At 55.5% G+C, this 13,832-nt stretch overlaps 4 protein-coding genes across 4 annotated transcripts; 2 read left to right on the plus strand and 2 right to left on the minus strand.

Moving 5' to 3' along the window:
• Positions 1-2,137: 2,137 nt before the first annotated feature.
• On the plus strand, positions 2,138-2,930 carry N0V96_003315 (uncharacterized protein; the record flags this gene model as incomplete). The annotated part of the gene is made up of 3 exons (XM_065756798.1): positions 2,138-2,144; positions 2,274-2,597; positions 2,668-2,930. 3 exons carry the CDS (start codon positions 2,138-2,140, stop codon positions 2,928-2,930), a joined length of 594 nt encoding a protein of 197 aa, XP_065614565.1.
• Positions 2,931-2,974: 44 nt separating this feature from the next.
• Positions 2,975-7,301, minus strand: N0V96_003316 (uncharacterized protein; the record flags this gene model as incomplete). Its single annotated transcript, XM_065756799.1, has 4 exons — positions 2,975-5,239; positions 5,649-6,506; positions 6,658-6,720; positions 6,798-7,301. The coding sequence occupies 4 exons, from the start codon at positions 7,299-7,301 to the stop codon at positions 2,975-2,977; spliced, it is 3,690 nt and encodes a 1,229-aa protein (XP_065614566.1).
• A 2,394-nt stretch (positions 7,302-9,695) lies between these two features.
• N0V96_003317 (uncharacterized protein) lies at positions 9,696-11,001 on the plus strand (the record flags this gene model as incomplete). The annotated part of the gene is made up of 4 exons (XM_065756800.1): positions 9,696-9,941; positions 10,139-10,399; positions 10,520-10,684; positions 10,750-11,001. 4 exons carry the CDS (start codon positions 9,696-9,698, stop codon positions 10,999-11,001), a joined length of 924 nt encoding a protein of 307 aa, XP_065614567.1.
• Positions 11,002-11,587: 586 nt separating this feature from the next.
• Positions 11,588-13,448, minus strand: N0V96_003318 (uncharacterized protein; the record flags this gene model as incomplete). Its single annotated transcript, XM_053191100.2, has 2 exons — positions 11,588-12,295; positions 12,357-13,448. 2 exons carry the CDS (start codon positions 13,446-13,448, stop codon positions 11,588-11,590), a joined length of 1,800 nt encoding a protein of 599 aa, XP_053051525.2.
• Positions 13,449-13,832: the final 384 nt, after the last annotated feature.

The raw sequence follows: 13,832 nt of genomic DNA on the forward strand, positions 1-13,832 counted from the left end.
TAGTCTTGAACCGCTAACCTTCGTACCCCTTTCTCCACCGCACAGTCCCTGAAATCATATTCGCAAACGGCCAAAGTCACGTCATCCTGCCCTACTGTAACATGCACGACATCGAAACAGCATTCGAGTCCACTGTCGACGGGCACAAAAAGGTCCTGAAGTCGTACTCGGCGCGCACGCAGATCCCCCTAGTCCCAGGCTGGGCTATGACCATCCACAAGAGCCAAAGCCTGTCGCTCGATCACGTCAGCGTCAACCTGCAGGACGTCTGGGATGGAAGGCAGACGTACGTGGCCCTCAGCCGCGCGCGATCGCTCGGCGGTCTCAAGGTCATCGGGAACAAGTCCAAGATGAGGAGGACGCTGCCGCTGGACCCCGAGGTGAGCAAATTCATGAAGGAGGTGGAGCGCCTGGCGGCTGCGCCATAGAAGGCGAGTGGGTAGCCGTCTCTTTAGAAGGCTCGGATGGTATGAAATGGATTCTGCAGATCACTGGGGGGGTGAGCATAGGGGAAGTGAGATGGAAAAACCGGCTGTTTTCGAGCTGAGTAGGCTGCGGGATGGATATAGAGAGAGAGAGAGAGAGAGAGAGCATCTCAATTGCTTGACTGGTTCCTGGTCTTCGAGCTTAGGTAGCGATGTTTTTGGGTGTAAGGAGGTTTTTGTCAAATTCTGTAGGATACCAGCTAAAAGACTGAGGCGAGTGCCTCGACGGCAACGAGTACATTAGCGAGAGAAGCGGGAGTTACCTTCGCGTTTCGGTCAATACTGTCGTGCTCTCATTCGATATGAGGCTGATTGATGATGGACGTATCCCTTCGAACGGAGGAATACTCAGGAAGCCTCGGAAGCTCGTAGCAGCGTCTTACATAAGGTAAGTAAGCTGCTTACCAGCCCCTCAGTCTGGAATATACTTACCTAGAAAGTCAGCTCGGGAGACGATCATCCTCACTTTCTCCCTGTCTTGAAGATACCCATAGTGGTCGCCATAGCTTGTTGCAGGACACTCGCGTGAACAAAAACACTCCCTTGAAGATAAGAGTCATGAAATCGGTCAGTTTGAAGGGAACAGGCCGGCACACTTTCGTTCTTTTGAGCGTCACATCATCTGCGCAAACAACCGACACAGCCGCAAACGTGTCCCCTATAGTAGGCAACAAGTCAATCTACGCCACGAGTACATCAAGGAATCGACTACACGCGAGTGAATGAAAAGCAACTACAGCGGTGATGCGGGTGTCTTAAGTTTCCCGCCGGTGAAAGGTATATTATGGCTAAGGTAGGTAGCCTTGCCTTGTTCACTCTCAAACGGCCAGCCTGCTTGATCCCCCCTCTTCTTCACTGAGGTGACACGAAGGTGAAGGGACGTTGACGAATGACATTTCAGAGATAATTGAGTAACACACCATCAAACAGGAGACGGCGTGAGACCCGCGATATACCAGTTATGCGCAAGCCCATGCGCACACAAGTCGTTTGTTCGTTCAAGACAACCGGTGAGGCACAGTGTTGTCCCGATGGCGGCCCGGGTTCCCGGTCCCTGCTTTCTGGTCCCGTCATTATCCGGGCTGATGCATACAGTCACACAGCCTTGTTTTCTCATTCTTTAGGACGTTGCCTCCTCTGCAGTCTGTACTCAGGACAACTTACCTTGGGTTGGGCTTCGTGTGATACAGAGAAGAGTCCGCAAACTTTGGACGGATTAAATGGTCTCGTGGAGCACCTTTAGAGACTTGAGAGTTTCACAGAAAGATAAACAGAAAACAAACTCCCGCGCCAGCAACATCCCGTCCTCGTACAGCTTAGAAGTCGGGCTCTGTATCAAATAATGAGATTTCTTCGCACTGTCCGATCGGACAGAGTAGCGGGGTGGCCTCTACTTCGTTCCCACCATTCTGGAGCCCCAAATGGCTATCTATTCCGGTCTATTTTAATACCAACGACCCTCCTCGCGGCAATTCAGACTCGGACCAGGTCATTACGATATGTTAGCACTATAACGGCTCGGCCAGCTACGATGGACGAAACTAACACCAATACCGCGCCGACTAACACTCCCACCACGGCCACTACACCGGCCGCTCTAACAGACCTCTTCGAAAAGGCTGAGGGCAGCTTCCCGCCTCGATTCCGCGAGCATGGATGGTACTTGACCGTAGTATGAGACCTTTCCCTTCATTCGACCCCATACCGTCATCGAGCGAGGTTTGATCGGAAGACCAAGACTGACAGCCAACTCACTCATAATCCAGATCGCCTCGCTCATCGGATCAGGCCAGCAGAAGCTCGCCGGGAGCCTCTACACTCACCTGGTCGCCCAGCCCCAGTACCAGACGTCCGCCGAGCGCCAGGCCCTCATCCGCCGCCTGCGTGAGGCCATGGTCAAGTGCATCATCATCAACGGCATCCCCGTCGTTATCGAGGCCGTCACGTCAGTCTCGCAGGTTGAGAGGCCCGAGGACACGGATCTGTCCTGCTCGCGCGAGGACTGGCAGATCGGGCCGGAGACCTCGAAGCGCGCCGCGGCCGTGCTCAAAGTGCTGTATAAGAGCGAGGTGGGCGCCCCCGTCGAGGTTTTGCATGCCCATAAGGATATCCGTGAGTTCCTTCCTTGAAGTACATATTCACATTATCTGGCTGTCAGAATTTCTAACACCGCGCTCACCAGTATGGATCTCGGTCAACGTGTCTTATGGGCTTTTCCTCTCGGACCATCGCATCCTCGATATACAGGAGACGGAGCTCGTCGTGACCCCTGCGATCATGACGCAGAATCTCCAGGACCCGACATACTGGCATCTGAGGGCCTGTCTGCGCGTGGGCATGGAGCCGGAGGAGGTTGAGGGCATCCACAAGGTCATCGAGTTGGTAGCGGCCTACGGTGGAAAGACGCTCGATGTTAAGCGCGTCAAAGACGTGACGGATGCATAAAGGTAAACGGAATGAAATAATACTTCGTCTATTGAGCTTCCTTCTCAACACTGAGAGTCTTCTTGTACCAATCTCGCCCTAAACTCCGCCAACGTCCGGTGAAAGTGCTTGAACGACCACATCCCTCTATTCCATTCCAGCTCATAGACGGCCGCAGCCTCGACAAACTTGCGCTCCGCCCTAGCCATCATCTCATCTATACTTCGCCTCTCCTCTTGGCCACCCCCAAACAAGGCTGTTGCCTCGTCGAGCTCGATCAGGATCAGAGACAGCTCCGCAAGGCTCCGGGCTGGTCGCGGCTTCTCCGACGCCGTTTTTCCCAGCAGCTCGGCCATCCAGGCTTTCGCCTCAGCAAAGCGCCCCTGCGCCCGAAGAGCCTGGGCGTACACCTCGGCGAGCTCGTAGTCACTAAAGGTAAACTCCATCTTGCCGCCGTCGAGCATCCTCATCCGTACCGCCAGCCCCTTCATCACCTGAGCCTCGGCCTCGGCTGGCCACCCCTGTGCCAAGCGGGATCTAGCCATCAGCTGGTGCCACACGCGAAGCAAAAAGTGGTGCTGGCCGATGCCCGTTTGCAACTCGCGAGCGCAGCCCTCGAGCACGGCCGCGGCTTCGTCCGGCAAGCCCCGGTCGATCTTGATGGCGCCGAGAACCAACTGTTTGCGAGCCAACATGGCGCCCGAGTCGTCGAGCGAGTCATCCAGGTACTCATATATCTGCTCGGCGCGGTCGTAGTCTCCCAAGCGGAAGAAGCAGGGGGCACAAGTCTGCGCCAGGGACGAGGCGTACATCTTGTCCAAGCGCGAGCACTGCTGGAATGTGGCGAGGTAGCGAGCGCAGTGGTCGCTGCACTCCCTCCGCCGCCCCATGCTCATGAGCCGGAAGGCGCGGCGCACCGCTAGCAATCCGTCAGGTATCCGCCAGTCCGCGTGCTCGCGGTGGGCGGCGACGAGGTCGTAGAAGCGGTCGGCGCGGTGTAGCGTGCCGTGGTTGAGGGAGACGGGCACCCAGGCGTCGAGGGCGATCATGCAGGCGCCGACCTTGTGAAGCTCCGTGTCGCTGAGGAGCTCCGGCGTGTCATAGAGATTGTCCAGGCAGATGAAGAGATAAGGGTACAACGTCTCGCCCTCGGCGAAGCGCGATGCGTCGTAGGCGTTGACGATGGCACGCATGGCGAGGAAGATGGCTGCGCGGCCGCTCCTGATCCTGTCCGCACTCGATTGCCGTTCCTTGAGCCAGTAGTGGACAAGCGGATGAGTTGACATAGTCTTCTGGTCCACCAACGAGAAGGACGCGAGGGTGCCGATGGCCTCAACCACCTGCAGCCGTGGGACCATGAGCTCCGGGGGCGCTTGGCCGACCAGACGATCGTAGTCGGCCGACGTCTGGACGAAATCGACAAAGTCTCGCAGGAGGAGCCGTTGTTGAAGCTCCGGGCCCCGGACCTGGGCGAGTTCGCACATGAGCGCGAAGGGGGCACCGTCTGAGTAGAAGAAGGCTGCCAGGTCGAGGAGGCGCGCGGCGACGGGGTTTCTGGCGGCCACTGCGTGGAAGAAAATCTCCCAGGTGGTGAAGACGGTCTGCTCGTACGACCAGACGGCGCGCGGTGGCTTGTGTCGAAGCAGTTGGTCGTGGCTCACGCGGTAGAGATCCATGTACTCAGCAAAGTCGATGGACTGCCCCGTAATGTAGGCGCCGGCCTGATCGAGGGCCAGCGGGAGGTATCCCAACTTGTAAGCGACATGGCGCGCAGCTTCTTCTTCGTCGTCACCGCGGCGGCCAGAGCAATTCTTGAGAAGGGTCACAGCCTCTGTCTCGTCCATCATGCCGACCTCGACCTGGCGATCTAGTCGGCGGGCCTCCTTGCGGCGGCTCGTGATGAGAATATGGCCCCACGGCACGCGGGGAAAGAACCGCGAGACGTCAAGATTGTCTAAATCATCGACATTGTCAAATACGAGGAGCCACCTGGACGACCTTTGCTCTTCCTCGCGCGAGAGCCACTGCAGGAGCGCGAGCGCCATGGGTGGCATGTTCTGCTGCCCGCGGTCTTCGAGAGACTTGCTGAGTTTGGGAAAGAGCCCCAGCGTCTTGGCCAGCTGCGTGAACGACTTGATGACCTCCTGCTCGTCTACAGCAAAGACCCAGAGGACTGTAGCGTAGCGGCCGGCGTTATAGGCATCGTAGGCAAACGCCGTGGCAATCTGGGTCTTGCCTACGCCCCCGAGGCCCGTCAGCACAAGGCGCTTCTGTTGCGTAGCATAGCGGTCATCCTCAGAGAAGAAGGTCTCCATCTCGGCGATGATCTTCTCACGGCCGGTGAAATGGGGGTTAGAGCTGACAGGGACCTCAAAAAGAGACGTTGAAGGGGGTCGCCGTCGCCGTTGCCGGTGCCGGAGGGGGAGGCTGAGCAGATGGTAGATGAGGAGGAGGAGGCGATGAGGAGGCTTTAGGGATCGCGGTCAGTTCTTGAGGGAGCGGCCTTTCCGGCACGTTTTCCGATTCGGGCTCATATTGAAAAGTCTCGCACTTGGATGTCGCCTCTCTTGGGCACTTCAGCGCGTCATCCCAGACGTGGTGTACTTGACGCTCCAATGCCTGCGCGTCTGGCCTCTCTCGCGGGTCGACGCGCAAGATCCGCCTAACATGACCGGCCCAGCAGTTTGACCAGATAGGCGATGCAGCCGTGGCACATTGTTCGCCGAGCCATCGCAGTACCTGAGGCCGCACCATGTGGCTCGACAACGATGTACTGGTGCTGGTGCTGTTGCTGTTGCTCGGCGAGTGAAAGTTGCCATCCCTGATGTTGTTGAAGACTTGCCTCCGCGCCGCGAGGAAGCCCTCGACGTTCCGCGGCCCGCCAAGAGCAAAGGCCAGGACTTCGGCGAAGATGCAGCCAAACGACCAGATATCGGCGGACCGGCCGACACGCCCCACAAGTGCGGCCGTGCCTGTGCCCGTGTCTGTGCCGCCGCTCCGGGCGCTCTCCGCAAGGTACGGGTCCCAGAACTCAGGCACCTCCGGAGCCTGGTACTGACCTCGTCCACGCCGCGCGTTGGTGTTGAAGGTCATTTGGCTATAATGGGAACTATGATAGTCTTCCCCCGCGGGGCCCTCGCTTTCCTCGTCCTTGAGCACGGAGATGCCAAAGTCGCACAGCTTCCAGCGGCCCACGGCGCCGTCACCGCCGAATATGATGATATTGTCCGGCTTGAGATCCATGTGTGCGCACCGCACCCACCGTTCGCCGCCCTCCGATGGCGCGGAAAAGCCCGAGTGAAGGAACAGGAGTGCGCCGGCGAGCTTGACGCACTGGTGCAGCAGTGCTCGGGCGAGCTCAGGGTTGCCCCAGCCGTGGGTGTTGGCGTGCGGAAACCGCTCTTCGAAGTCGTACGATCTTGCTTCATCACCGTCGCCATGCCGCCCGCCATGTTCGACAACCGCGTTGCAGAGCGAGATGCTATGGTCGCCGGCCTTACCCTGACGGAGGAGGCGCATGTTATTTGCCTTGGCGAGGCCGTCGTCGCGGTTGTGGAAGGACTTTACGGCGACGACGAGAGGTTGCCGCTGGTGCTCCTTGTACATTCGTGATGTCAGTGACGATGTAACGCTATGTTTTGATGCCTCTGATCCATATATAGTGACATGAATGGAGATTGTTCATATTACGATATAAAACGTATGGAGCACATGTAGAAGATGGTTTGGATGGAGCTAAAGTACGTACCGGCACCCAGCTTCGAGGGCTAGGATCTTCATCTACGACGTATTCAGGCGCTAGCTTGAAGAACTTCGCAAAGAATGACATGTTAGTATGTATTAAATCCGATGAAAAAAACCGGCAAGGCCCGTGATAAAGATGCCTACCTTGACATCGCCGTATCCGCCATGCTCCTGTCCTGGGTCGCATTCCATGAACGGAATCCGCGTCAGCGTGTTGGGAATGACTTGTATTGCCGGCGCCGCCTGCGGGTTGAGGACGATCGTGGCCGGGGAAAATAGATATTGCTCTTCCCACCTAGCCGTCTTGCCTCGAGATAGACTCAGCACTTCGAGATGGGCTTCACTATACGGCATCTCCGTGTCTCGGTACCGTGGTGTTGTGTCATCACCATCTTTGAAGAGTAGGCTGGAGATGTGCGCGTAAAGCAGGGGCGGAACCTCGATATAGACCAGGAAGGTGACGAACAAGAGTGAGTGTTTCCAGACGGAACTCAACTGTTGCGGTTTCAGGTCAAACAGGACATCTCTCAAATTACCCTGATGTTCCCAGAGATTGCGAACTCTGGAGGCGAGGAAGAAGGGGCGGTGGAAGGGAGAATCTAGGTCGGGCTTCGGACGGGTCTGGAGCGCAGGTAGCCCGTCGCACATCCGGAGGAGCTGCCGTTCCCTCCGCGCGCTTTTCGTAAGGCATCTGTTTTGTTGTCCATTTGCCCTCGTTTATAAAGACGCAACGTTGTCCGAACCAGGTCGTGAGTTGGAGACACTCTTAGGGGAGATATAGAAGCTCCCAAGCACTTAACTATGGATGAGGTTTGCCTCCACACATTGCTGACTGCTTGCTCAGCTGAACTGGCTCGCCGCCTATGTTCTTCTCTCTTTGAGAGGCAACCTAGGGCGTAGTGGAGGGTGGGCGGGAGGAATCGAAAAGCCCATCAGCTTCCAGCCTTCCGGCCTCCAGGTTGGTCCACCACTTACTACGCAATGTCATTGACTGGCGCCGCTGTCTCTTGTGTCTACTGACCTCTCGAGTCTCCGGCCAGGCTCTCAAAGGTCGTACAACATCTCTCCACCATTACAAAAGGCCAATGCTGTAAGTGAGCCTCTCCTTCGCGATTCCATGGTATCCACGACGAGGCTCCTCCTTTATCCTCTGCTCCGTCCCATCCATCAGCATTCTTTTTCTATCTCCCATCGCATGGATCACGGCAACTGCGTCGGCGAAGTGAATCCTTGCCACGCTCGACCATGGAGCTAGTGCGCAACGTCCTACCTCAGAGACTATCACGATACGTCACTCTCGGCTCTGAATTACTGGTTCTGCTCCAGGAGAGATATGGGGATCATATTGACTTTTGCATCGCAGTAGGTCTTCCTCCTTCTCATCTTACTCACCTCTTTTAGGGAGAATACAGTAATCCAACTGTTCGTACAGCACGAGAACGACCGCTGGTTCTTTGACTGTCCAGAGCAACTTCAAGAGGTGAAGAATCCCTTGCGCTTCTCCCTCCTATCGGTGGTATGCTGGCTGACGTGTGTTGATCCTGGGCAGAACGAGCTAAGGCATGCGTCGCCGCAACGGCAGAGGCCGATTACCGATCCGATACTAACAGTTGCAAACAGGGAGATTGTCACACAGATTGCTGACCGGCGCGATGCTGCTCGGGAGGCTGCAAAGAGGGAACGGAGGCGGAGAGAGCGGCGGACAGGAGGCGGCACCTCGAGCCGAAGATAAGCGCTTGTCCGGCGTTGTGTATCCAATGTGGCAGCCATCACCGCAGCCTCGTGAAATAGACGAATTGAACTGAGAAGCGAAATGAAGAGGGTGTGGACAAGATTGGTCAGGTGACGGTGAAATGTAAGCCAAGCATGTTTTCTCCCTACCTCGGATAAAGGGGGGCACGGGGGCTTGTTGTCTCTCTGTGTTACTCTCTGTGATACCACACTTCGGAGGCTGAATCCGTCACACAAGAGGCTCAGACGCTTTCTACTCTCCTGTTCCCGTCTCGTTCCGTCCGTCTCCCACCGAGAAATCCTCCTATTTGTGTTTTATTGTTTCCTGGTGAAAGTTGTCAGAATTTGAATTTTTGGGAGCAGAGAGGCTGATCAAATCTGTTTTTTCTTACGCGCATACTACTTCAATAACTCACCTACCCCAAATTCCGGTCCGTCTAGCTTCTCAACTGCATGGCATAAAAAGACAGATCAGGCTGTGAGGTCCGGGCCGAGCCGCAAACACTTCTGCCCCAGCCCCGGGCATACCACAAGGCACAATATCGACCAGCCTTGCCCAGTTCTGCTCCATGCCTCATGCGCATCATTACGAGTGGTTTCCATATGACGGTCTGGAGTCCTCTTGGTTCCCTTCACGGACTGACCGGTTTCGGTTCAAGGATTCGAAAGCTTCACGAGCATGATGAGCGGCTGGGATCCATACTTTGCGCGTCAGCAGAGTGGCTTCAACCTCGCTGGGCTCCGCAACCAACTGGACGATCTAGCAGTGACGGCGTTTGCCACCAAAGACTCGGAGACGCTGTTTGATGTACTGGATATTGACGACAACAACGACAGTATGCTTCATTGCCCCCCCTCCTCAACGCGTGCGTAGAATCAGCGTTGGTTGACAATAAGGTTATAGACAAACTCCACGCAAGTATCGTCAGGGAAGAGGATGACCTCAATCGGGTTCTCGATGCTACGCCCACCGCGGGCATACGAATAATGTCTGTCACCTCCGGCCCAGAATTGCTTTCATTGGGCTTCGTGCTGATCTTCGTCTGTTATCTAGCTCCATATCGTCGGCCAGAACCATCAATCCGCTCCGCATCACCTCGTCAATAGCCGCCAGACTATTCGATAGGTACAAAGTGCGCGCTGAGTTCCTACGAGTGCTCCTGTCATTCGGCGACGAGCCTCACCAGTCCGAGGCCGGCAGCGCCAATAGCACCTTTGTGCCTCAGGGCGACGACGCATGTGAGGCCTTCCCCGCCCGCCTATTACTTCCCTTTCTGTCTCTTAAACGAAGAAGAATTCTGAGAACTCCTGATGATCTTAGACACGCTGCTCTACAAGCTCAATTTCGTGGAGCGGAACGATCGGTCCGGCCCCGACGCGTGGTCCTTCCGGCACGTCGGTGTCTACCACCAACACACGCCCGGCTTCGACCTCTTCATACTGCTACACTGTCAGCCCGCGAGCGAGCTAGCAGAGACACTTCAGGATCTTATTGAAGAGGATGGAGAAGAGGAGACATTCCCAGAGGAGCTCGACGACGACAAGAGCGCCTCGACGGTGAATGTCTTCAAGCGAGACCTTTGCTCGCAGCCGGCGATGCTGCACCATTATATCCTATCCTGTTACCTCGATAACTGGCGGGCATACCTCCGCCATCTAGGTGACAGATTCTCCAAAGTAGTGCGTGAAGCCATGAGTTTCGGTAGATCCCCCGATGAGACTGACACTTCTAACCTACTTATCTACTCACGCAGCTAAATACAGCCATGGTACCCCATGCCAAGATGAACCACAACGTCTGGGTAACCTTCAAGAGTGTGCGCGAGCTGAGAAATACCAACGATCTCGCCCTCTTCGCCAGCGCCTGCTGCCAGAGCAATCTCGAGGTTACGGCCTGCATCCTCTCTACCGGGAAGTTCCCCGCCGCCGAAATACGATCCATGGAGACCATGCTCCGTGGATACATCGACAGTTCCGCCGTGCTTCGCCAGAGAGTAGACAACACGGTCGAGCTGGTTAGTATCCTCTTCCTCCAGCATAATATCCAGCCTACTTCAAGTCAGAAAGCTCCTAACGTTCTTTTCCTTTACGTCACCTACATGTAGGCATCGTATACACTCTCGCTGCATAATCAGCAGGAGCTGCAGCTCCTTACCCACGAGATGAAGACTCAGATCAAGAACACGGGCGACGTGACGCTCAAGCTAAAAGACCTGACCGAGAACACGGTGGACGACAGTGCCATCGTACGCATCGTCACCATCATTTCTGCCATCTATCTTCCAGGCAGTTTCGTCGGCGTAAGTGTAGTTTCCAACGTAAACAAAGTTGACTCAGTTATGCTCATACATACCCCCGCCCGCAGTCATTATTCGGAAGCAACTACTTTTCCTTCAACGAGAAGACCCACAAGATTGCCATCGCGAGAGACTTTTGGGTCTTCGTCCTCGTCTGGCTCATCCTCACGGTCTTTACGGTAGCGGCTTACTTCTACACATACATACGGAAGAAAAAGAACAAGGCGACGAGGGCCCTGAAAGATCCCGGAGATGACGTCGATGAAGACCGCAATGACTATAACAAACCTTCTCCTCTTTCTCCTCCTTCCGCAAGGTAGTATGGTATCGAAAGTAGGTCGCTGTCTTCGCCGTCCCGCCGCTTCTCGGCCGCTCGAAAGCGCGGTTGACGAGGCCAGGCGGATCCATTAAAGGGCAAATCAAGCATGATGTATGACTCTGAGTGTATAAGAGCACGAAATTGTAGCCCTTGGTAAGGTAAGTGATGTGAACATCCATTGGCTTTGGTGGAGCGGCTGCTCCGAGTGCCAGATGGCTTAGGGAGGGGAAGGGGTTGAAGGGCGGGGGAATCACATCACTTCAAAAAAAGTATCTGTCTGAAAGGAAAAAAGAGGGGAGTGGAGGGGAAGAGGCAAGGTGGCTATCTGATACAATTAGTACACAGATCTGATGAGAACCAACTAGTACTTTACTGCAGTATGCTTACCAAGTCATACGCTTGACCATATTCATCTTTCTGCCACCCAATAGCCTGTAGCTCATTGCTTTTGGAACATCATGAGCCGGAAATACAACCAGAGGTGGAGAAGGGCCCTCTGATAGCTTGGGCTTGTTCGTCTCCCTCAATAAGGGCCCTGTAGAGAAAGGCCTGGAGGGTTTCAATCATTATGATATAGAGTCCTTCTTCTATTTGTTTCCAAGTGCTAGTAGACGCACGTAACAATCCTTCGGCTTGTATGTCAGGCCCTCTCTGGCACTATAGCCAGACAATTCTCTCGGGCACGGGAGAAGCTGAAAGTTCCACACGATCTGCGCCAGAATGATTCTTAATTCCAGATACGCCAGCCTTCTCCCAAAACAGCCGCGAGTTCCCAGCCCAAAGGCTAGCTGGGGTCCTGCCTGCTGGTCAAACTCGACCCCGCCGGGAACATTGGATGATTTGACGAGCCAACGCTCCGGCTTGAATTGCCCGATATCATCGTCATCCCAAGCCCTGACCTTCGCACTCTGACTGCTCTGGCTGCGATTTGACTCTTCGACGTTGAATGCTGGCTTCATCATGCTGTGGCCCTTGTTCAGGCACATCACGACTGTGCCCTTGGGGATGTGGTGTCCTAGCAGCTCGGTATCGCAGGTTGCTTCGCGGTCGACGAGCGGGGTGGCGCCGCCGCATCGAAGAATTTCTTCCACGGCGGCATCAAGATACGGAACCTTCGTGTTTCCTGCAATTTCCTTAACGGTAGGACTGCGTTGCTCGGCGACGGCGTCGGGGAAGGTGGCTCGAAGTGCTTCGCGTAAGTCGGTCTGCTTCTGGGGGTTATCCGCAAAGAGTTTGATACCCCAACACATAGTTGTGCTGGTTGTATCGTGTCCTGCGACAACTACGCCAAAGATCTGGCATAGATGTTAACACATTTTCGAGCTTTAGTTTTCCTGCGAAACGTCTGGCACCTACCTCGTCAACCATGATCTCGGAGAAAAAATCCGGAGCCCTGCCCTCGCTCTCTGCCAGCTTCTTCTCCCGGAGGACAACAAGCTCAACAGCGGATAGAACCTTGGACTCCTCATCACCAACTTCCTGCAGTCTATTCAAAGCCTTGTAGATCTCCTCGCGCACATAGGTTCTTTTGACGTGGAAGACGCGACGTAATGAGGGAAGTCTCTCAACGAACCACCACTTGAGTCTTGGAATCGGTGAACCTTGGAGATACTCTAGCGAGTTCGCTACACCGAGCGTCGCTCGAATCTTCTCGTCGCATTCTTCCGTTGGAAATTCCAGCGCTTCGTCGCTACTGAGACTCGAACCCCGTAGACGCCTGATATCCTCCGCACCCAGTCCCTTCACGAGGTCCGCCGTTGGGCGCAGCGCGCTGCTAGGGAAGCTGCCGCCAAACGTAAACGTCATGACGGCGTCCAGGGAACCGTAGTAGATATCCAGCTCCACAGAGAATGGCCGGCCCTCTGCGATCCGCGCCTTGTCGTTCCACAGCTGGATCAGTCTGGAAACCCCTGCATAGACCGTCGGCGCCGCTACTTCGTTGAGGAACTGCGGCGACATGAGGTCCTGAAGGAGCCTGCGATGCCTCTTCCACTCGTCGCCGGTCTTGAGGTGGATGTGGTGGTTGCGGCCCGCACCCTCGAGGAGGTCGGCATCGAGGGACGACCGGTCAAAGTCCTTTCGCCGCATGAGGATGTCTTGGGCTTCCCGAAAGTCGGAGAGGATCAACAATGGCTTGCCGAGTGGACGGACGAAGACTTGAAAGAGTGGTGATTTGAACTTGTCCGCCTGCTCGTTGACCCAGGCGTTGAACTCGCCGGTGCGTTTGATTCCATCGAGTACGGATGGGATGTCTCCCAGTAAGCGCTTCGTCGCTTCGACATTGTAGGGGATTCCGGCGATCGGCTTAGGCAGGGCCCAGTTGTACAAGAGATACAAGACAACACCTGCTACAGCAAATATGGCAAAATGCGATGCGGATAATGAGAATCCTGCTGCAGTACCATGCTGGTCGCCCAGTGTCCGCCCTGGAAGTGCGGTCCCTAACATTGTGATGAATGTGGGCGGTTATAGAGTGACACAAGTGCAATGACGTAGGCCCTCTCTATTGGCATCCGAACAAGCGCGAATGATTCAGCCGGCGTCACGTCCTTTATAGAATCAAAGCTTCCGTGCAAGGAAGATAGCAACAGCGGGTTCGGGATGAATTCTTGGCCGTTATCTGGTGGGAGTGTGGGTGTTCTCCGACCTTCAAAGTACGTTTCGAAGCCCCCACGATGAACCCCAGGTGTCTGGACCGCGGTAGGTAGCTCTCGGGTCACCAATTGCAGCAGATTACTCCACCATGGCAGAAGGGCAAATAATTAGAGTATCATCAGATTGGGCCCCTGGCGAACGCCTTTCCCGACACGGCAACCGACTCGCGGGCGAGTT

This window comes from Colletotrichum fioriniae, assembly GCF_027942845.1.
Source record: "Colletotrichum fioriniae strain IMI 355084 chromosome Unknown scaffold_3, whole genome shotgun sequence".
NCBI classification, from domain to species: domain Eukaryota; kingdom Fungi; phylum Ascomycota; class Sordariomycetes; order Glomerellales; family Glomerellaceae; genus Colletotrichum; species Colletotrichum fioriniae.